General features: G+C 36.8%; 2 protein-coding genes across 3 annotated transcripts in view; one reads left to right on the top strand and one right to left on the bottom strand.

Moving 5' to 3' along the window:
• Window positions 1-370: 370 nt before the first annotated feature.
• LOC139958823 (cation-dependent mannose-6-phosphate receptor-like) overlaps window positions 371-23,365 on the bottom strand; it is a 68,121-nt gene continuing 45,126 nt past the window's right edge. Inside the window, exons 5-11 of one of the 2 annotated variants that reach the window (XM_071956192.1) lie at window positions 22,793-22,895; window positions 22,391-22,490; window positions 6,308-6,438; window positions 4,884-4,962; window positions 3,656-3,759; window positions 2,816-2,942; window positions 371-713 (exon numbers count right to left, since the gene is read on the bottom strand). In XM_071956192.1, coding sequence (XP_071812293.1) covers window positions 642-713; window positions 2,816-2,942; window positions 3,656-3,759; window positions 4,884-4,962; window positions 6,308-6,438; window positions 22,391-22,490; window positions 22,793-22,872 — 693 coding nt within the window. In that variant the 5' untranslated portion in view covers window positions 22,873-22,895 and the 3' untranslated portion in view covers window positions 371-641. Of the gene's footprint in view, window positions 714-2,815; window positions 2,943-3,655; window positions 3,760-4,883; window positions 4,963-6,307; window positions 6,439-22,390; window positions 22,491-22,792; window positions 23,066-23,365 lie in introns of those variants that run through there. The other variant, XM_071956191.1, reaches the window with a different exon arrangement.
• Window positions 10,098-18,823, top strand: LOC139958607 (uncharacterized). Its single transcript, XM_071955803.1, has 7 exons — window positions 10,098-10,377; window positions 11,151-11,250; window positions 11,931-12,061; window positions 13,482-13,560; window positions 13,875-13,993; window positions 15,194-15,320; window positions 16,751-18,823. The coding sequence occupies exons 1-7, from the start codon at window positions 10,208-10,210 to the stop codon at window positions 16,820-16,822; spliced, it is 798 nt and encodes a 265-aa protein (XP_071811904.1). The 5' UTR covers window positions 10,098-10,207; the 3' UTR covers window positions 16,823-18,823.

The raw sequence follows: 23,365 nt of genomic DNA, 5'->3' as shown, positions 1-23,365 counted from the left end.
AAGAATTCGAGAATGAAGTTTCAGAATGCAAAAAAGGTCAAAGAACGGTTATACAAAAAAAAAAATTTAAAAATTTCTCTTCTTTTTAACAGTATCTTTCTTATAGCAAAGAAAAGGGGAAAAAACGAGAAAATATTTGTAATATATTTTACACATTCATTATTCATCAATAAAATTATTGTGAATTTATTTGAAAGTAACCACTTTAGAACAGGAATTCACGTATTGATATAGTCAAATGTAAGGGCTACCGCCTATATACGTCGCATGTGATTGAATCATCATTGACAAATTGTAGATACCTTGCAGAAAAGCTGTCGCCCCTCCCCAACCCCTTACCAACCTCCCCCCCCCCTCCCCGCACCTCCTTTTGAAAGAAAGAAACACTTTTATTCTTGCATTCTTATATAGATAACAATTGGTCATTCCTTACCAGACATCACACCTAAACTTTATTTCAATCAAAACTTGGTTTCTTATTTAAACATTCTTCTACGATATTGCTAGGTATTCAGTTGCAAAATGTTCTGGTCTAATATTCGATCCGATGTGGTAACTGAACTGTGGACTTATCACATTCACATGTATATTGTGTGTTTAGTTTTTGCAGCCAATCAAATCTTCTCTTTGATATTGTGACGTCAGATATCTTCGTAGTTACTCTTCTTTCCCAGCATTCCCCCGACCTTAGAATAAGTGTACTTTCCTCCATCCTATATAAGTGGAGAAGTAAAGGCAAATTAACAAATATATTTATAATTTCAAAGTTGAATGATTTGATAAAGAAAAAAGTATAATGACGTCTACAACATGTGGCGCAATTTCCCATTTCAAATTGAAGTTTTGTTTTCTAGTAACCTAGTGGCATTATGTTATATATTTTTTATTTCTCTCGTAGAAAGATAAATTGCGAAAAACGATGAGCCAGGGATAGAATCTGATCATGTAATGGGTTCATATATTCAGCATTTCCTTGTTTTAGTTAGTCGGTAAGACCATCGGTCAAAAACGTGTTCGTTCGTTCGTTCGTTCGTTCGTTCGTTCGTTCGTTCGTTCGTTCGTTCGTTCGTTCGTTCGTTCGTTCGTTCGTTCGTTCGTTCGTTCGTTCGTTCGTTCGTTCGTTCGTTCGTTCACTCGTTCGTTCGTTCGTTCGTTCACTCGTTCGTTCGGGTTTCGTTCGTTCGTTAACCCGTTCGTTCACTCGTTCGTTCGGGATTCGTTCGTTCGTTCGTTCGTTCGTTCGTTCGTTCGTTCGTTCGTTCGTTCGTTCGTTCGTTCGTTCGGGGTTCGTTCGGGATTCGTTCGTTCGTTCGGGATTCGTTCGGGATTCGTTCGTTTGTTCGTTCACTCGTTCGTTCATTCGTTTGTTCACTCGTTCGTTCATTCGTTAGTTCGTTCGTTCGTTTGTTTGTTCACTCGTTCGTTCGTTCGGGTTTCGTTCGTTCGTTCTTTCGTTTGTTCGTTCACTCGTTCGTTCGTTCGTTAGTTTGTGCGTTTGTTCGTTCACTCGTTCGTTCGTTCGTTCGTTTGTTCGTTCGTTCGTTCGTTCGTTCGTTCGTTCGTTCGTTCGTTGGTTCGTTCGTTGGTTCGTTCGTTCGTTCACTCGTTCGTTCGTTCATTCACTCGTTTGTTCATTTGTTCGTTCGTTCGTTCACTCGTTCGTTCGTTCGTTCGTTCGTTCACTCGTTCGTTCGGGATTCGTTCGTTTGTTCGTTCACTCGTTCGTTTGTTTGTTCACTCGTTCGTTCGTTCGTTCGTTTGTTCGTTCACTCGTTCGTTCGTTCGTTTGTTCGTTCACTCGTTCGTTCATTCGTTCGTTTGTTCGTTCGTTCACTCGTTCGTTCGGGTTTCGTTCGTTCGTTCACTCGTTCACTCGTTCGTTCGTTCACTCGTTCGTTTGTTCACTCGTTCGTTCGTCCGGGATTCGTTCGGGATTCGTTCGTTTGTTCGTTCACTCGTTCGTTTGTTTGTTCACTCCTTCACCCGTTCGTTCATTCGTTAGTTCGTTTGTTTGTTCACTCGTTCACGCGTTCGTTCGTTCGTTCGGGTTTCGTTCGTTCGTTCGTTTGTTCGTTCACTCGTTAGTTCGTTCGTTTGTTCGTTTGTTCGTTCACCCGTTCGTTTGTTCGTTCGTTCGTTCGTTCACTCGCTCGTTCGGGTTTCGTTCGTTCATTCACTCGTTCACTCCTTTGTTCGTTCGTTCGTTCGTTCACTCGTTCGTTCGTTCGTTCACTCGTTCGTTCGTTCGGGATTCGTTCGTTTGTTCGTTCACTCGTTCGTTCGTTTGTTCACTCGTTCACCCGTTCACCCGTTCGTTAATTCGTTAGTTCGTTCGGGTTTCGTTCGTTAGTTCCTTTGTTTGTTCACTCGTTCACTCGTTCGTTCGTTCGGGTTTCGTTCGTTCTTTCGTTGTTCGTTCACTCGTTCGTTCGTTCGTTTGTTCGTCTGTTCACTCGTTCACTCGTTCGTTCCTTCGTTCGTTCATTCGTTCCTTCGTTCGTTCGTCGGTTTTTGTTCGTATATGTTATCATTCGTTCTGTCATGCAATCAGTCGATCAGTCAGATAACATACAAGGTTGAAGAATTTTGTGAACGTGTATATATACATATAGCTGTTGGTATTACAGGGCAAATAATATCATCTCTGTAAACAAGAAATACTTCACTTAAAAAGGTAAACTTTCCTATATACTACGGACGGATCGACGTAAAGATAGACGGACTAAGCGATAAACAGAATGTGGAATAATGACCTTGAGAATATTCATTTGTATACCATTATACTAAAAATGCAAGCCAAATAAAGATGACAAACCTTGACCAATCCTGGAAAGTCAGTCCAGAAGGAATAGTTGGGGATGACTTCCTTCCCTGAAGCCCCTTTCATGAACTTCATGTATAAAACACCAAGCACAATGTAGACCAGCAATAAACAGGAAAAACTGCAGGAAATGAACAAAAAATAAGTCTACTTTCTCTTTCTGATTACGGTACTTACCATACCCTAGTCTTACTTTAGTAATCATGTGATTCAAGGGGTAGGAAGCTTCCAAAAAGTCGGGGGGTCAAAACATCAGAGGGGCACTTTTTCATTCCAAAACCACCACTCATTATGCTATAAACCGATACACACCGGCCATATCACTCAATTATATATGATGTGTTAGTATGCTATCAATACTATTTATTGAGATTGTTTATTTTTAACCGTGCTTCAAGAAGATATGGGATGCCATTTAAAAAAAAAGCATGTACAAACTAAACATAAATAATTAAAATAAAATATTAAAATTAACAAAGGCTTAAGATATCCAAAAGACAGTTCTTCATCAAAGGGGCATATTTTATTTGCCAGTTGGGCACATTTGCTATTTTTGGGGAAAGGAGGGGCACGTGCCCCAGTGCCACCCCCGGCTCCTACCCCCTCCCCCCTCCTGATGTGATTAATTTGACAAATCTCTCCAAATCTCGTTAACTCACATCGATGTATCGTCTACCGTGTAACGTAAGCTGTCATTTAACTTACTGGCTGTTCATGCAGTAAGATGCTAATTATTCACATAAGAAAAAGGAAGGGATCAAGAGGTGTGGTAACCAAAGAGAATATGCCAGGAGGTTACAAAGGGTATGATACTATGTTAGATGCTAGACTCACATGATGCAAAGAATCGATCCGAAGCTGAGTCCACCAGAAGTAGGGGCGGGGCCTAGACAGCTGTCTGGACAACAACACTCTGACGTCAGGGTGTATTCGTAGAACTGTAGAGTATATGGATAAGAGAGAACACTTTAGAATAGTTTGTTGTATAGCTTAAAATCATAACAGAGAACGTTGAAAATCAATAGTAGAAGCGTAAAGAAACTATTGTAAGCCATTTGGGACAATTTTACCATTGCTTATATACCACTATATATACTGTCCTCTAATATCGTGCTTCAAAGCACTCATACTGACAGAATGAACAGTTCCTAACTTTTATCTGCCAGAAATATGATATCGATACTGCTCGTGCTGTCAGTACGAGTGTTTGAAGTATGATCGAGGTACAGTAGGCCTATATAACAAAAATGCCCAAACAGGGTTATAAATACTGAGCTTTAACAACTGACCCACCTTATTTGGTGGTAAAATTACGGTATAACTATTTTTTGGATATAGGGGTGCCATGCAAAGGGAACACTTTGTATCTATAACTTAAAATCTGTGACTGTCTGTTGAATGTGTTTTATATACTGACAATGTACTACGGTAACTTGTAAAGTATAAATGAGTCCAATGATAGTTGTTGACCTGGTGGGTTGTTTTCGTGTCACAGAGGTTAAGTCAAGTAACACAAACAGAAAAATCCATCGGGTTGTTCTCGTTTCCGATGATGTCACACCTGATTTCATTTTAACAAGCATAAACGTGAAGTTCAAATCCAACTTGTTCCATAAACTGGGAGAGAATTAATAAGTACCAAGTTGTAGCACTGAAGTAGTACAGGCGGGATTTTTTTTAAATCTCCCACCCCCCAGCCAGCCCCCCCCCTCCCCACCACACCTCGCCCTCTCCTCCCATTTATCGCATAACCAAATGCAGTGTGCAAACTTAGTAATTTGCTACACAAAATGCACAATAGTCCTAAACTGTTTTGTGCACAGAACCAAAACTTTTGCAGTATTTAAAATAAATTAAAGTTAACCTCTAAGCTGCATAAAGTGTGAATTTGTCCGTTTTACATCCCACCAATCTAAACTGAATTTTAACTCTAGCTGGATTCTCCACGAATAAAACTGTTGCGTATTGAATATCATTTCATCCGCACAGAGATACAAAAATTCCCCCACCCACCCCACCACACCCACCCACCCCTAAAAAGAGGGGAAAAAAGCAAAATTACATTAAGACTTGTCTCCCCTCTGACAGATAGTTTCGGAGTGCTTGCAGTAGAATCACAAACCAGGTTAACTGTCAAATACCTGAAGAAAGTTAGAGAGAAGGGTTGAAGTTAGAACGTTTGCTTCACAACATACATAGTGAAATAGCGCCACGGTTAATAAATATACCTGTCGCGTGCAGTTACAGATGGAATGTCATAGTTATCCGTCGGAAACGCTCGCGCTTTCAACTTCGTTACGATTGTTTAAGTCGTAATCACCATGCTAGGAATGTAATTAGAATCTCATTTTGAAATGTTTCAAACATTCAAACATACGTGAAAATTCATTCTATTGCTGTCCTAGGGCTATTAGCAGATTCACTCCTATTAACAAACCCTATAAAAAAGCTACCACGGTATGGTGTACTTTTAATATTCTCTAGGCTATAGCTAACATTGTAACTAAGGGAAAGAGACTTTTCCGTGTGTAACAGGAACTGGTGAGTGCGTCAAACCAATTGAAACAATTTCCTAATGCTAATACCACTCTATACTGTCCTCCGATATTATGCTTCAAGGCACTCGTACTGACAGTACAAACAGTTCCTGACATTTCTCTCATAGAAACAGGATATTAATACTGCTCATATCCTGTTAGTACGAATGCCTTTGAAGCGGAACATGGAATAGCAGTACAGAAATATACCCACAAAAAAACATGTCCCAACTGCAGCAAACACAAAAACCTTTTTAAAACGTTATTAAAACGTTTTGTCTTTTGTTTTGCTAACGTTATTTGTGGTGTAATAAATATGTCACGAAAACGTTTCAGACTATTATTTCAAAACATTTTTCGTTAAAACATTAATATCTCATAAAAAACGTTATGCCGACGTTTTTATAACACCACATTTAACGTTATAAAAACATATTTTAGAGGCTCTTTTAAAAATGTTAGGCCTATCATAAAGTTTTGTGTTTGTTGTTTAGTTATAATTATATGGGTGGAGTGGGTGTTCTAGCTAATTCATATACGCAATACCATTTTTTGTCACCATTTTTTCCTTTTCATGACAATTATTTAGCAAATATATAGGCCTAATGAAAATAAAAAAACACATTTAGTCATTCTAAGATAACCAGGGTATGAAGAGCAAATCAAGAGTTCTGTAAGGTTTCTGTGAAAAGAAAAACAGAGTTACAGATATGGAACAGGATAACAGATTATTATATGAGCAAAATGATTTATGTTCTATCACCATAGCAACCCACATACCTCGCTCCATGCCCAACTTTACTCATTTCTAAATATAACTAACTTAATCTTGCCCCGTTCATCACTGAAGCTCATAATATACCAATTTCTTTCTTCTTTTTTTTTCATTTGGGGTGGGGCGGTGGGGGTATTTTTTTGAATGTTTTGTTCATTAATTATTCTCTCTTACTTATAGCTTCCGTGTTGATCATTCGATGTATAACCAATGGATATAGAACTATCAGAACCATAGAATCCGGTTGGTGAAGCACTACCTATCGCATAACGAGTGTTTCCACTGGACAGAGATTTTTGACAAGCCTGAAAATAAAAGAAATATAATGAAAGAAAGAAAGACAGAAAAAGCGATGGATGTGGTGTCTTATTCATATTCATATTATTCATATTGTTATTATTCATATTCATATTCGTACTATTATTATTATTATTTTGATTATTACTAATATTTTGATTATTATTATGATTGTTCGATTGTTCGTTTGTTATCACATATGTATCTTTTAGATTTATAAACTGATGTTGATGACTGAGTTTATGTCCCCTTAAATAACATTATTAAACACTACTTACTTAGTATTGTCTTCAGAGTTTAAGTGTGCTATATATATATATATATATATATATATATATATATATATATATATATATATATATATATATATATATATATATATATATATATATAAATATATATATATATATAATATATATATATATATATATATATATATATATATATATATATATACATATTATTAGAGAAAACCAGAGAAATAAGATATGACTCATAATTGACAAATAAGGAGTAAGTTTTAGAAAATATATTGGAATTTTCGGTCCCCCTGGGACCTTCGTCAGCAATACTTGGCAGTCGAATGAGAAGTACAAAATGTGACACAATGAAAGTATGACGCTAGATAAGTGTAAGTTGCAATGATGGAATTAAAACCAAATAAACCATGACTATACAGGAAGCGGATTAAGGAGCAAAGAACGGATTACATATGCTTCTAGATTTCGTATTAAGTCTCACATCATATATATATTTATATATTATATATATATATATATATATATATATATATATATATATATATATATATATATATATATATATATATATATATATATATATATATATATATATATATATATATATATGGAGAACGCTGTGTGGAGAACGATCTTTCCGCTGAGGCGGTACTTAAAGGAGCCAACAAACATATGAATGAGTTTAGCAAATTCTGAAAGTTCAAAAAGATATGGGATGCCATTTTAAAAATAGCATGTACAGACTAAAAATAAATATTTAAAATCAACTATTAAACTTTAACAAAGGCTTAAGATATCCAAAAGACAGTTCTTCGTCAAAGGGGCACATTTTATTTGCCAGTAGGGCACGGTTGCTATTTCGGAAAAAAGTGGGGGCACATGTCCCCCCCCCACGGCTCCCACCCCCTTTATATATATACATATATTTGCGATGGTTGCTCATCCCCTAAACATTTCCAAATCAGAGCGCACAATTGTTGACAAGTACTGGTTCAATGGAGGGGGCAAATAATCGATATTCTGTATATTAAAGAAGCGTATAAACACTTTTATACGTTATAACACCACGTTATATTATTTTTCTAAATTTTATAGCGATACAATGAAACACAGACGCCATTTAATTGCTTTGAAAATGTTATTCAGATAAACTACACCGACTTTATTATTACTATATAGGGAACGTGTGTTTTGGAAATCACACAATAAATGAAATTTATCGAAATAAATATGAAAAAAATTGATTTATTATATGTGTGAAGTAACGCAATTTACGTGCGGATACAACATAGCAACTCGAAATGAAAGCTATACGCTGATATTAATGTGAGAGTGTATAGACAAGGCATTTCCCAAGGCGATACAAATAAGTTCATATTTTTCCTAATAGGTATGTACTAAATGTATGCGTAGCCGCACAATTTTCTGCAAACGTCATTGGAAATATAGGTCCCTGCACTGCCCCCAAGTCTCTCACTCTTGGCGCAACTCCGAAATTTGGTAATCATGAGCAATCGAAGTATCTGATTTACAAATATCAGGGTTAAATGGAACAAAAATCCCTACAGTTTTAATATTATATTATAGTTTAAGGCTAATGTCATTTTTTAAATTAATTTTTGAATATGTGATTTAACGAAATATCCTAAAATTCTACAAATATATTTTCTCTCACACATCTGGTCTTATCCTTGCGAGATCAATTTCCTACCGGCCAGCGGTGTTATCAGTTTATCAAAGTGTGGGAACAAGTCTAAGGTTTTCAACAGTCGGAATAACATTTCTGTTTGCATTAATCTGTGAATTTAAAAAGTTGATTAGACATGCTGGTATTCTTAGCCACGTGCATCCCTAACAGGTTAATGTGTCATTTGATATATTTCAACACAAGATATGTACGATATGTAATGACGGCGACCATGGTGTACAAAATTACTATCAATTTTACGATTTCTCTCCTGCCAACCTGAATGTATTGGCCACACCAAGTCCTTTCCATGGAAGGAATGGGCGGGGGGGGGGGGGCAGATGAGGGAAAGAGGAATGGAGTTGAGAGAGGATGCACGCCTGTTATTAATTTCAACGCTTAGCTTAGCTTTCAACGCTTCAAAGCTTAAGAGAACAGACGTGGTTCTTTAGTCCAAGTTTTGTAATATTAACCTATATGGAAACTCTACCCGTCTCGTGTTAAATATATATATATATATATATATATATATATATATATATATATAGACACATTAAAAGTTTTAACATAACTAAAATCCACGATCAGTCTTGTTAATACAACTCTGTTAAATTAATTGAACGGATTTAAGTTGTTTCCCCATGACTGTCTATAATAGACCTACCCGTTTGTAACATATTTCGAGTAACTTGACTGCAAACAAGGTTGTCTCATATTTTTCCATCTCACTTTCAGGGTGGGAGGGGGGATCTAGCACACCCCTGCCCTACCCCTCCCTTCATTTTTACCATTTCACTATATGCAGATGTAGTATTTACTCCCAACTGAGCACATCCGTAACACTCAAAGGTATAGATATCCATTTGGCTAGTCTCACCGTTGACATGTTATTTTACGCATGTGCAGTAGAGGAATAACAAAAACCGACTTATTTCTCTTTTGAGTTTCTTATACGTTTACACAGATGATCGGTCGGGAGTAAAATATCAGAAATGAAAAGAAGATCAAACGTATTATATTCTCCTAGAAGGCTTCAATTCCTCAGAGGACCCCCTTTTCTGATGGATGACCGGTTTATTGACAACATGACAGGTTGAATGATGAAGATAATATTAAGATGCTAAATGCATCTTCTATCAACCGGAGAGAATAGAAGTATATATGTATTATTACTTTATTATAATATTGTTCTATATTATATTACATTAAATATATATAATTTTTCCATCATCTTCTCACAGGTCATGATGTCCCACATCCTACGTATATAGAGCTCAATGTCACCAAACAAACGGCTCTCCATAAGTTATACAAAAAAGGTGTCAAAAAAGTCTTACAAACGTGACAGCCACCAAAATGTCATTCCAAGGAATAAATACATATATAAAGGGATGTGTCCTTTATGCGGATCAAGGAATTATATTTTTAACTACTTGAAGTTTTCTGCTGTTGTTACTGCTTATAGGTTATCGCGTGAGGGAATGGAGCGATGGAACTACCCGGTGGAAGGGGGAGGGTATGGGGGGGGGCGGGGGTATCTCTCCCTTCAGGTGGTAACTTGATACTGTTTGGTATACAACAAAGCCTATACCATAAATCGTTCTCCTGTCAATGACCTACCATATATTATCGGGAATAATTAACATGCGAAGTCCTATTTGTGTAAATAAGTGGATGATAACTGCATGGTAAAGTTCAAATTGTTGAAAATAAAGTGCAAGATAAGATATATGTGTTTGTCTTACAGTATAATCGCGTGATCTTTCATCCTTATAAATAACATCATGATAGGCTAATATATGGTATAGCAGAGCCTACACATCAGCCACCATGGAAACTACCAAATGTCGTTTGTTTTCATTTCTTTTAGTATTTACCGGTTTTTCCACTTCTCGTGCAGCTTCGGGTGATTGCGTTAAGGTTTCAAACTGTAAATGTCAGTACCAAGATGACCAATCCGTCATTGATTTGGGATCAATTGGGAAAAGAAACGATTTCGCGTAAGTCAAGTGTCTGCGATACGTTAAGCTCTGCAGATCATTCAGTGTTCTCGGTATTTCGGTATCATAGTTCTCGGTATCTTGTAACTTTAGTGAGTTTACCGTAATTTTATACTCATTTTACGGCACGTATAGTGCTATATTCAACTATTTAAGGCCAGCTTACATTTGGGTGGGATTGGTAGGAGGGACTGGGGAGCCAAATATTTAAGGGGTAAATGCTCGAATAAGGTATAGGCGCATGAAACTCCCCCTCCTCGCCCCTATGAACGTTTTCTTTTGTGCATTTTTCTCCTCCATTTCCACCGACATAAATAAGACCAAATATAATTGACATCCAGGAACAGTGGCGTGCGCAAATGGGGGGGGGGGGGGGCGGGCGGAGACCTGGCATGCCCTCTTCCACCTCCATCGTTCCTTCGGGGGATTTTGTTCAAAATTTTGTATCAGCACAACCTTGCGGTTAGACCTATAATTATAGACCTAATTTAGGGTCTAAATATACCTCAGAATGCACCATTCTGTGAAGCACCCCTAGACTCCCAACATTTTTCATCCGTTTATAAAGATTCCTGCCCAACCTAAATCAGTTGGGGAAAATTTGGAATTTGGACTCCCCCCCTCCCCCCCCCCCACACAATACATTTTCAAATCATGTGCACGGCATTGTGCAGGAGCATGCATAGATTAATCTTATTTCATTCATATGCAGTTAATATAAAGTAGCAAGTTACAAAACATTTCTTTTCTTTTTACCTTTTTCGATTTTCCAGCTTTCCGTATCAAAAGTCTCAAGACCCTCTTAGCTCTTATGAATATGCATACAATCCTTGCTACCCTGTCACTGACACCGATCAGTGTAAAGACGTAGCGGTAAGTTACCCATAACCATAATACACACATATATGTATATACATATATGTATATATAAATATATATATATATATATATATACATATATATATACATATATACATATATATATATATATATATATATATATAGAACTGTATATATATATATATATATATATATATATATATATATATATATATATATATACATATATATATATATATATATAGAACTGTATTCTTCCTTTCTGAAACAAAACTAGGGAATTGACTTAATTCGACCAATTACAATCGTGCTTTGAGAAATACTCCGGATAGAATCGAATGGTCATCCGAATCCAAAAATCTTTCATAAAAAAGCTTACATAAATGAAAATTTGCTTCTCACTTTTTCGTCCCGCAGGTTCTTCTAAACTTGAAAAATCCAAATTTTTAATGTTTCAACTTTATTACGAATGGAAATTGACAAATCAAGCTAATAACTGTCGTTACTTTGGAGTTTTAGTATGAAAAATAGTTTTTCATTAAAGATACCCCAACTCCACAAACAGATTAATCCCTGGGATAGTCAACTATCTTTCGACTGATGTTTGTTCCATCCTTGTTCTCACCAACGCCAAACTCGAAAATACATTAAAATCCAACAAATGTTGATTCTTAATATTTTCTTTATTTATTTATTATTTTTAATCTTTACAGGCCTGTCAGAAAGATACAAATGATCATTTTCAAATCGGTGACGCATCAAGCGCCGATTTCAAAAAAGCTGAGGGTTTTGGTGATGACATTACCCTTCGCTATACTTCCATTGATCATATTGGGAACAACAAGTAAGCACAAGACAACACTCATTTGCATCCATACTTGTTTTGGGTTTTTTCCTTCACTTTTTCAACAAAACTAAACTATGAACTAAACGACAACCAATGTGTTACGTCATAATCCTTAGCTATACAAAGGAGATATTTTCGACAGAATTTTATCATAATAGATTAATAACTAACTAGACGATTTCGCTCTCCTATGCACCTCCACCTTCCCCTACGCCTCTCCTCCCCTCCCATTCGACCCCTTCAACACTCCATCCCTTCCCATCCCTCTCCTTCCATTTTATTTGTCTCTATTATGCTATATTTCAACACGCTGAATTTCAACTTCTCGTTTACGCACCATGTACAACAACTAGGTTAGTACCAGTTACGCGACGGTATACAACGCACATTCAGTGCTATTCCTATACTAAGTCATGCAGTTTCGTATACTCCGCATTTATAAGACGGGTAGAAAAACTAAACCTTTCAAATACACTGAATATGATACCAACTTACTTTATCACAATAAACATTTAATTGGAATTTAAACAAGCAAGGAATTTTGTTTAAATGTTTGATAGAAATTTGCTCATTAAAACGAATCGGTATTACGAGAGACCGAAATGTCTAAAAGTAACTGCCAAAATAGCACAGTATTGCCAATTAGAGAATGGGACAATAGTATTGGAAAGCATTTGACTAATCTGTGTTTTAAAATGACATTGTGTAATAAGAGAAGAAAGTTAAACCTCTCTTAGCCGGCTCCCACTTCCTTCCTCCTTCACCCCCCCCCCCCCCCCCAGTGGCGGAGCGTCCATACAGTCAGGGGGCGGATGCCCCCTGACGGACTCAAATGGACTGCTGGCGCCCTTTTCAGCTTTTTACTTATTCGCGATTATTGACTTCTTTATTGCGCTCTCATCTACCTATCGACATTTGCCACATTTTGTTGGTGTAATTTTCTGACAAAATGCTCTAACATCTATTTATTCTTCGTTTATCTGCAAATTAGCAAGGCCCGGAAAGGGTCATTTCCGGCGATCTAGGGAGTATCTTTACTCAAAATTTTTCTGTACGCTCCGCGCCAACCTGTGGTGGCGCTCCGCTTAGATAGTGTCGAAAGCGCCCCTACAGAACATTCTCGCCCCCCTGACCAATACCCCTAGCTACGCCACTGCCCCCCCCCCAACTCCATCCCTTATCCCGCTCTCAGTCGCGTTTCTGACTTAAGCATGCATTTGCCTTATCGGCAAGTTCTTTCCCCATAAGTATATATTTGCATCCTAAGCTACACATCCTTCAAGGGTTCAAATCAACAGGTCCTCTTGCATCGGTTAGTATATACTTTATAACAAATGCATCTAATAAGAACTTCCTTTATTTCTTATAACTGATATACTCCTTTCCGTATGTTCTTACTTTATTTTCCTCTCTTCAGACTAGTAATTGTGAAACTCATATGTGATCAAACAGCTAAAACGCCACAACTGGAAATAATATCAGAATCTCCTACAAGTGTAAGCTATATGTTTCTTTTCTTGATTTTCTTCCTCTCACTATATATCGTAACGCCACCAACATAGGCGCCTGGGAAGACATTTTACGTGTGTAAAGGGGGGGGGGGGTGGAGGGCGGAAGGTGTTTGCACTGAAAATTTTCCATGATTGGCAAACAATCATGATATGAATATTTGGTCTATCGACACACCAGACGGTTTTCGCCAACAAATCCATTCCTTTACATATATAGGCCTACATCACATTAACAATTTTCATATAAGTTTACGGAAAAAAAATAGAAAACAATTGTCGTGCTCAATCTCTTCCTATAGACTTACAACATGGAACTTACTTCAGAGTGTTGTTGTCCAGATGGATGTGCGGATAGACCCCCACCCCCGGACCCCGGAACATCGGGGGGACTAAGTGCAGGGTCGATTATATGCATTGCGTAAGTCTTTCCAAACAGGAAACACCATATATTGTTGAAATAATATTCCTTATTCTCTTAGGGTAAACATTACGCGTGGAAAAGAACTTATTGTTTTTTTTTCTTCTTTTCCTTCCATCGACCTGCATTAGTTTCTCTATATAGTGTCTCAGAATATTCGCATTGCATAGCATTTTCGAGACCATGGAGTGTCAGTTTTTGGACGGATGAGAAGCGGTATTCAGTTAATAGTAAAACAGTTAATAATTGAAAATTTCGAGAAAAAAAACTTAAAATGCAACGTGTGAGTCATTTCAACACATTTTAGGCAATAAATTGCTTCATAAATGTAAGAACAAATACTGGTTGGCAATTAGTTTGTTCTTAGTATAACTGACTGTGCGTATGGTAGCACAATTTGTCGTCTCGTATATAGCTAGACAGTTATATAGCTAGACAGTTATATAGCTAGACAATTATATAAAGACATTTATATAAATATATACACTGCTAATATTTTTCTCGGCGTTAGAGTAAAAACAGACGTTTAATAACATGAAATAGCTCGCCAGCTAATCTATAAATTAAATTGCAACACCAGGGGGTAAGGGGCGGGGGGACGTGCCCCCCCCCCACTTTTTTTTCCAAAATACCAAACGTGCCCTACTGGCAAATAAAATGTGCCCCTTTGATGAAGAACTGTCTATTGGATATCTTAAGCCTTTGTTAATGTTAATATTTTATTTTAATTATTTACTTTTAGTCTGTACATGCTATATTTAAAATGGCATCCCATGTATTTGTATAGCATGGTTAACAATACACAATCTCAATAAATAGTATTGATAGCATACTAACACATCATATATATTCAAGTGATACGGCCGGTGTGTATCAATTTATAGCATAACGAGCGGTGACTTTGGAATGAGAAAGTGCCCCTCTGATGTTGTGCCTCCCCCTCCACCCCACTTTTTGGAAGCTTCCTACACCCCTGTGCGCCACTCATGCCTTTAGACTTGAGGCACAAAATTAGGTTTCATATGTGTGTACACCATTAAAATTATACTGTTATCTATCTAATATAGCTTCTATTTCCATCCCACTTTCGAAGTTTTTGAGAATTGTTTCTTTCAACATCAGACGGAGGTTATCAATTAAAGTAGGTTTTTGGACTCACCTATAACTTGGTTGACAATTTGATTTTATTTTCTCATTTAGCTTTACAGTACTCGTTGTGGTTTACCTAGTAGCTGGTCTAGCGTTCATGACACTGGTGAAAAAATCTCGAGGCACCGAAGCCATCCCAAATTACTCATTTTGGAGGTCGTTACCCGGACTAACCAAGGTAATGTAACACATTATTAAATTGAATGTGATTTAACTTTCAATCCCAACAGAAGGAGAAAGTGCGACTTCTTGACATCGAAAATCGAACAAATTACTGAACGGGAAGGCAGTTTTTGTTAAATTAACGTGGCAACATTATTTGTTTAAACGTTATAGTTAGCTCAGGGGTATCAACCCAAGGAAATCATCCTTTTATTTCACGAAGAGATCAAATTAGCTATTGTTGTAACCTGGGCCATTATATCAAATCAGAAAATGGGTCTACACATGCAGAAAGTATATATAGCACAGACCTAATTGGACACAATATGGCGTGCAAAAAAAAAGGTTTTGCGACATCAATTTGAAGAGTGTGTGGGTATCTATACTTCATAGTGCCATGTGTGAAGCAAGTTTTATTGAACATTATGTGAACAATTTAACGAAGATTGTAAATGTTTAATTTCTGTGTGTAGTGGATTAAGGTGTGGGGATGGGAGGGGGTGGGCACTCTTGGTGAAACATAAGAACCACTGACGAACAAAACACACACTCACGTAGACACTAATCTAAACGTATGGCCTCAAACATGGTACTTCAACTGCCTGTAAGTATTGTGTTATATAGTATGGAAGATTTGTTACCCTGTATAAAGGACCAATATGCATATTATGGAACGCCGAAAGGGCAATGTTTTATGTTGTTGTCAACAACATCGAAGGAGACTACAGCATCAAAGGAGACAACAACATGATAACAGACATCAAAGACAGACAACATAATACATTGCCCTTTCGGCGTTGCATATTACACGTTGGCTAGTACAGAAGAAATATTATAGTGACACTGAACCAAGGTTTGTTAGTTGACGTAATTTAACGCGATATGCGTCACGAAAAGCCACTGTTTTGTGTTGACGGCGTAACATTTTTCGCCACGTCATCAATATAGAGTGAAAAATAAATGATTTGATTATCATTAAGTAATTAATTAATTATTAGTGACAAATCAAGAGACCCATTGAATTTTCATGATAGACGTAAGAATGCCTACAGTGTGATTCGCATATCAGACACTTGGCTGAAAATAGCTATTATAATAAAAAGATGCGGTCACTTTGTTTGGCAAGAAGAACAGTGCCTTTCTCCCATTGCAATATAGTGCAAGGCACCCTTGATAAAGGAATATTTTCTTTCAAACCGTAATTAACATGTTATCGGCCTACAATAATAACTTCTGTCCCGAGACATACCGGCACACTCGACTAGTTGAATAAACATCATGTGAACCGCAATTTGATTTCTCGAATATTCGCTTAATTTTACACACACAAAAATTGGGCGAGGTGGGGGTGGAGTGGGCTAGGAGGAGTTGGCTTATTGATTGCACTTTTAAACCCTATGTTTCATATGAAACACTTAATTATATTGTGTTTTTTTTTTATTTCAGGACGGATTTAAATTTACATATTCCAAGATAAAAGGACTTGGTGGATCAGGAGCAGCTTATGAGGATTTATGACGTCATTAATAATCCCTTAATGACTGGCAATAAAGTAGCACCCAATTCTCGTTGAACAAAACGGTTTAACCTTCTCTTTTTCTTTCGCTTAGAGATCATTTCAACTGCATCTTGGGCTGAAGTTATAAACAATTATGAATATCAGATAACAATTTTCTCTGGAATTTAAGGCGTTTTCGCAGGCGCATCGTTCATATGTGTTTTCTATTGGTGTGGGTCAGCTAAGTAGGGTAGGATGGGGGGGGGGGAGGCGTCATGTGTTATGAAGGAAACTTGCTCATACGTAACAGTGGGACACTTTCGTTAGTCCATAACATCTCCACACACAATTTCCATATACATAGAGTCCTACTTTCCTGAGTTAGCCTTGATTGTTCCATGTCAAACAAACACTAGTCGTTAGAAACGCCTACATGTGATTAAACTAAATCGCCCCCCCCCCCTCCCCCCTTTCAACGTATTGCTAAAGTCTCGTTGATTGGTCACTTTGCCCTCGATAAAGATTTAGCAAAATGCCAATCATAGGGCTTAAATATATCCGTGTATTAATTCGAATACATATGAGGATTAATTCGAATATATACAGGAATTAATTCGAATATATATGAGGATTAATTCGAATATATACTCGTATTAATTCGAATATATATACGTATTAAGTCATGCTGTAGTCTAGATCAAGAACGTTTGGCCTAGGTATACGTCAATTGATACTAACTTTGCAAAGGCTCACTTATTGCACTGGCGAAAGCTACAATGTGGATGAAAGCTATGATAAGACATGCCAGTTATTGTCTGATTTAATACGCGTATATATTCGTATTAATACGAGGATATATTATGCGGTTTTTTGTCTCATATGGCTTGCCATATACGAATACTTGTAATTGTTATATGCATGTTTGCTGTAATGAAATATTCACTTAAAGGTAGTCAGTATAGGTCCAAATTATCAGTCCAAATTATAACACGCTATACTATAAGTAATTTCCTGGAAGTCTTTACTCTCCAAATTGTTCTCAGACATTTTTTTAGGAACAAACAAGATGACTGAATGTCCCAGTGAGGAAAACTTCTTCGAAGGTTGTAATAAAAACAGTTTCAGAATTTGGACCATATTTGGGGCCAATACAGCATACCTTTAAGCAGACTAGCTTGAAACGAGGGTAGCTTGAAAATACATGATCAAAATGGTCTCCTTAGATTTAAACTATGGGTCTTACTAAACTTCATATACAGAGTACTTCAGTGTGCTAAAATGTTTAGCAACGGAAAATGATCTGAACGTGGGGAATTATTTAACTGTAGCGTTATACTTAAATTAATTTTCATATATATATGTGTTTTGTATAGTGATAATTATTTGATATGACATAGCTTATGCTCGTACAGAGATTCGATCCACCAGACATTCTGATACTTCAGGCGTTCCATTTTAACTATTGTTATGACAATATCTATGAAATATAATTAAAATATTCCTACAGGTAAAGTTATATTTCAATTGTATTTATTAGATGGGAGAAATTTATGCGCGAACGCAATCAATTACTTATAAACTGGTGAACCTAACGATCTGTATTGTATATACGGAATCGGCTAGTAGGCTTATTGAAAGTGTACGCATGCGCACAACGTGGGTAAAAGTCATTGTTTCATCTCGCTAGTTGAATAATATTCTACCAAAAATATTTCATTATTACCTCTCATATATGTGTTATTTTTGCTATATTTAGAGTTTGAAAGACGCTTTACCAAGAAACCAATATATCTGCCCAAATAAAAAAGATCATAATCTCACAACAATTCCGCGAGTTTATGTTTAAGAACATTTGCTAGTCATAGTTCCACACAATTACTGACAAAACAGACCGGGAAAAAAATGATTAGATATTGTTTATTATTTCACTTAAGTTTGATTAATGTGCCAATATGTCTCTCAAGCGCAGTAAATGAATGCAATAAAAACAAGATACTGCTTGGGAAAGATGTCTATATTTTGTCCTTTTTCTTGTTTGCTTCAAGAGAGTGCGAGAGAGAGAGCTTTATTGTTTTTCTGCCTGGGTGTTTATCATGTATAATATCATTTGTAAATAACTGACTGAGCTATATAAAAAAAAATAGACAAAATATAACTAAACACTCGATACTCATAGCTAGTACAGTAACTACTGTTCATGTTCCACAACCGCGTACGTGCATCAATAACTATATACTGCGCTGTGTTCGCAACACGGTAAAACATGTTACAGTCGGCACAGTAAGTACTGGAAAGCTGTCATACGTTGAACTACGAGTCAGACCGGTGAAAATTTGCAATAATTTAAAACTAAAAAATTGCAGTAATTTAAAAAAAAATAATAATAATTTTTTCATTTTTTAAAATTTTTAAATTTTTAAATTTTTAAAAATTTTAAATTTTAAAAATTAAATTTTAAATTTTTAAATTTGCGGTAAGAAAAAACTTGCAAAAATTACTGTGCCAAGCCCACATGTAACACGTGTTAACGTGTTGCAAACACAGCGCAGTAGTTACTGATGCACGGTTGTGGAACATGAACAGTAATTGGCTAGGCTATGAGTATTGGCTGAACTAAATGAAAAAGAAATGAAAACGAAAGTAATCGATAATCCGAAGATCAAACAGGAATAATCTTCAAGTTGATGAGATTTGGGGGAAATTCTTCGGTTTCGCTAAAAATATTTTCTTATTTTAAGGTTGATTTATTTAACGAAATTCCCTCGACATGGCATTGGTTGTCTCAATATTTCATTCTCTTTGAGGTGATGATAGTTTCCTGGCTCTGTTTCTTTTTCATTTTGAACTCTTTCACTTGTAGAAATTTGATCTTTATTCTTTTCCTCTTATTTTTTCGTGTTTTTTTTTTTTTTTACTTTCTAATCTGTCAACATTATGTATTGTTTCCGATTTCCTTAAATTAATATTTCTTCCGAAAGTGTAAGATGAAACCTTTCCCTAATGCCAAACACTCTAAATATGTTTTACTATTATCACATTTCGAGTATAAGTAGTCACCCCATGAAACCTTTCCCTAATGCCAAACACTCTAAATATGTTTTACTATTATCACATTTCGAGTATAAGTAGTCACCCCAATATCCCTACGCGCATGCTCAGTAAAGTTGCAGTCAAATTTTAACCCATATATATGCAAGATGGCATGCATACGCGTATCTTGAAAGAGTTATCGGAACAGCACTATGTCCTTGTTAATCGTATGATGAAAGCATTTTTGGTTAAAATTAATGACACAATTTGCGTGGATTTAAAAAAAAAAGGAGGGTGGCCCTGGGATCGTTGAGCACCGACTCCCATGTAGGGGCCGGGTTAACGGGTCCTTGCCCAGAAAAGAAACAAAACTTTTAGAAATGGTGGATGCAGAGGCTATATTATGTCTATAGATCTACTCGCAAGTTGTATAATATCACTATACCAATATATGGGGGGGGGGGGTTGAAGGGGAAGAGGGGTGCGGGTTGTTCACCCCCTCCATCCGTGGATCAGCGCCTGGATATGCCGTGCTTAGTTCTTATGAGATAAATCAGCAGTTCAACAAAGAGAAGAAGGAAGTTTAAGGAAGTACTTTGTTTGTTAAATTCACAAAATAAAAGAGTTTCCCTTATATATACGTATAATCCTAAATGTAGATGTTTATTAAACTAAACATATACATCCTCACACACTTATAACAACCTATAAAGCAATGAAATATCATAATTAAGCCTACGTCTAAGTATGATAAGGGTGCCGATTCCCCCCTCCCCCACCCCCAGTTTATTTGATATTTTCATTATCTACAACCTATTAATTAAGAATGGTCTTCTCCAAACAACTTCTACAGATGTAATACTACTTTTCCATTATTTTTTGATGCAAGATTTACGAAAGAGAGAACCTTTTTTTTTCTTTTGCGAGGTTTTTATTATTATATTTGTCCCCACAGAGAAACATGTATAAGAAGAATCGCAGCAAACCTCCACAGTTTCAATGTTTTTTTTTTAATTGGTATCCGTGTCTCTTCGTACACCCTTCTATATATTGCAATGCGAATGATTTCGGTTTAAATTAAGACATGCGCCCTTGACCTTCAGGGTTATAACGTATACGGTACTCATATAGAAAAGAAATCCGGATGGAACTTCATCAGATTTAACCCGGGCGTTGATTGGGCCTAACAACTCCCTGGTTTCTAGGACTAAAAATTTGATAAAGTTTTTTTTGACGACGACGATTTCATACTGTTTCGAAAATACCTCCAAAGTTTGGTGACCAGGTTTGCTAATATATCATATGCTAAATTGGTTAAATCTAGACCGTACATAGAACAATATATCAATCGGTCAACTTTGATTTAGACAATAACTTATACCGTGCAGGGTCTTCAGTCCGACTGGATGAAGGACCAGTGGACCATTTTCTTATCTGAAGAACCAAAGTATACTTTGATGGGAAAGAGAGGTAGGGATGTTTGTCTAATCGGAGACATTTCCCTGGTAAATACGGTTAGGCCAGACCCGGAACTAGATGTGATAATTTGGGCCATTATTATTCGTATCCCCAAAAATATGAATATGCCATAGAATTTCAAATCGTTCAGTCAGTTTAGTTATAGCTGTTTTTTTTTTCTTTCTGTGGAATGATGCTCTATTTTGGAAACATCCAAGCAAGAGTAAACTTTTTGTCGAAATCGATAGTTATCAGGCGCGGATCCATGGGTTGGGTGGGGGAGGGGTGTACAATGGATCAGGTTAGCCTTAAAGGCTTTGAAGACTCGCCTCAAACCGCGTGCCGCGCTCTGAAAAAGTTAACATTCCGTTGCTTGCAAGTGAAGTTTTCTTCTTGTCGCTACAAAATGCAGACAGTAATGAAACGTGATACCTTGTTATCTTTTATCTATAGACCTGAGATGTCCATCGCTGTTATGTACACTGTGTTGTGGGTATTGACCGTAGCTGTATGTATTGACTGTACTAGTGTCTAATTACCGACGGTAGCAAGCTGTGTGTGTATTTTCTGGGATCGATGGTGCTATTAAACACTTCTGTTATACCCACTGACCTCTAACCCTGGTTAGAGGTCAGTGGTTACACCTCATTAGAAAATAGGTCAGTTTACCGGCATGAGACGTTTCTTTGTGCGCGAGTCTTCACACCCTTTAAAGGAATATTCCCGAGATTTATATTTTCTTACCCGGTTTGGATATATCGTAACATTACTACAACGCCCACGGGTTCAGTTGTCGTGGGGTATAGCATGTCAAGACTAAAATTCTGGTTACAGTCGTCCTTTAAGAAGTGTTTTGAAGGGATGACTGTTGCTTGGTGTGTATAATGAAGACCTTTATTAATTAGTTATGTAATTCCATAATAGCCTGGATTGTTATATCTGAGACAGTGAAAGCAATAACCCATTGAGATCAGTAATCCGCACCTTCGTGGAGCCATTGTTACGTCACATTGATTTATTTTTCGTTCACAGTTGAAGGAGAGGGGGAACGAGTGGGGTATGGTGAGGCAACAGAACTCGATATATTGAATTTTACTTACAGAAACGTCTTTACAGTTGTCGGTGTCCGTGACAGGATAACAAGGATTGTAGGCGTACACAAAGTTACTACCAACAGTCGTAGGATCTTGGTAGGGAAATCTAATGATAATAATGATAAGAAGAAGAAGATGGTGACTTAAACTCGTATATAAAGTATGAAATTGATTGTTCTTTTGAAACGAATGATATCAATAAATGTGAAGGTGCGGGGGGGGGGTGAGGGGAGGGGAAGGGGGGACTGAGCTGATCTAAGTATCTTCCTCCTTTGGCTGTCGAATGGCTAACTATAGGTATTTAACTAGGTAACTACAATGAGTAACGAGTGTCAAAGAGTTCAAGCAGTAAGAATAACAGACATCATGAAATATACTACCCTCTCGCATATATATATATATACTTACGCAAATGAGTCCTTTTTGGCAATCCTCTCTAAGTCAATGACACTGCCATCTGCATATTCACACTTACAAGGACCTTTCATTAAACACGTCCCTTGTTGTGCGTCTGTCTCGGTTATTGAAAGAAACAATGAAAGGTAAACAACGGCCCAAAGATGGAACCAAGACTTCACTTTTACAACCAATCTCATTTTCTCCATGTTTCAAACTTGTTTAAGGATAGGCCTATACATGTATATACTAACTGTGCTATGTAGTTTTTGCTCGCATTGTACACATTTGAAGTTTCGTCTACCTAATAGCACTCATCCGTTATCAAGATCGAATTCATTTATTTTGACGTAACATTGTTTGTTTACTGGGTTTACGGTCTTCAATTTAAAGCTGTTGTCAAAGTATTTGCGGAATAAGTAAAACACGCTCTAAACGCTACAACCTCAGTTTTAGCATAGCTAACATTAGATACTAGGCCTACTGTACACTATATATAGGTCTGGCATTGTGTCCTGATCAAAGTCCTTATGTTAAAGAATGTAATTGGTAGAGAAGGAGTTTGGTCACTTCGGCATGTTAAAT

This window comes from Apostichopus japonicus, chromosome 18 (genome assembly GCF_037975245.1).
Source record: "Apostichopus japonicus isolate 1M-3 chromosome 18, ASM3797524v1, whole genome shotgun sequence".
NCBI classification, from domain to species: Eukaryota; Metazoa; Echinodermata; class Holothuroidea; order Aspidochirotida; family Stichopodidae; genus Apostichopus; species Apostichopus japonicus.
Note: the sequence above shows the minus strand (reverse complement) of the source record. Positions and strands in the feature narration are given on the sequence as shown.

Excerpts from the sequence above, each read along its gene's own strand:
- LOC139958607 (XM_071955803.1), top strand. The coding sequence starts at position 10,208 with ATGGAAACTACCAAATGTCGTTTGTTTTCATTTCTTTTAGTATTTACC. Across the intron at positions 11,251-11,930 it reads ATCAGTGTAAAGACGTAGCG|GCCTGTCAGAAAGATACAAA; the intron begins GTAAGTTACCCA and ends TAATCTTTACAG. Across the intron at positions 13,561-13,874 it reads TATCAGAATCTCCTACAAGT|ACTTACAACATGGAACTTAC; the intron begins GTAAGCTATATG and ends CTCTTCCTATAG.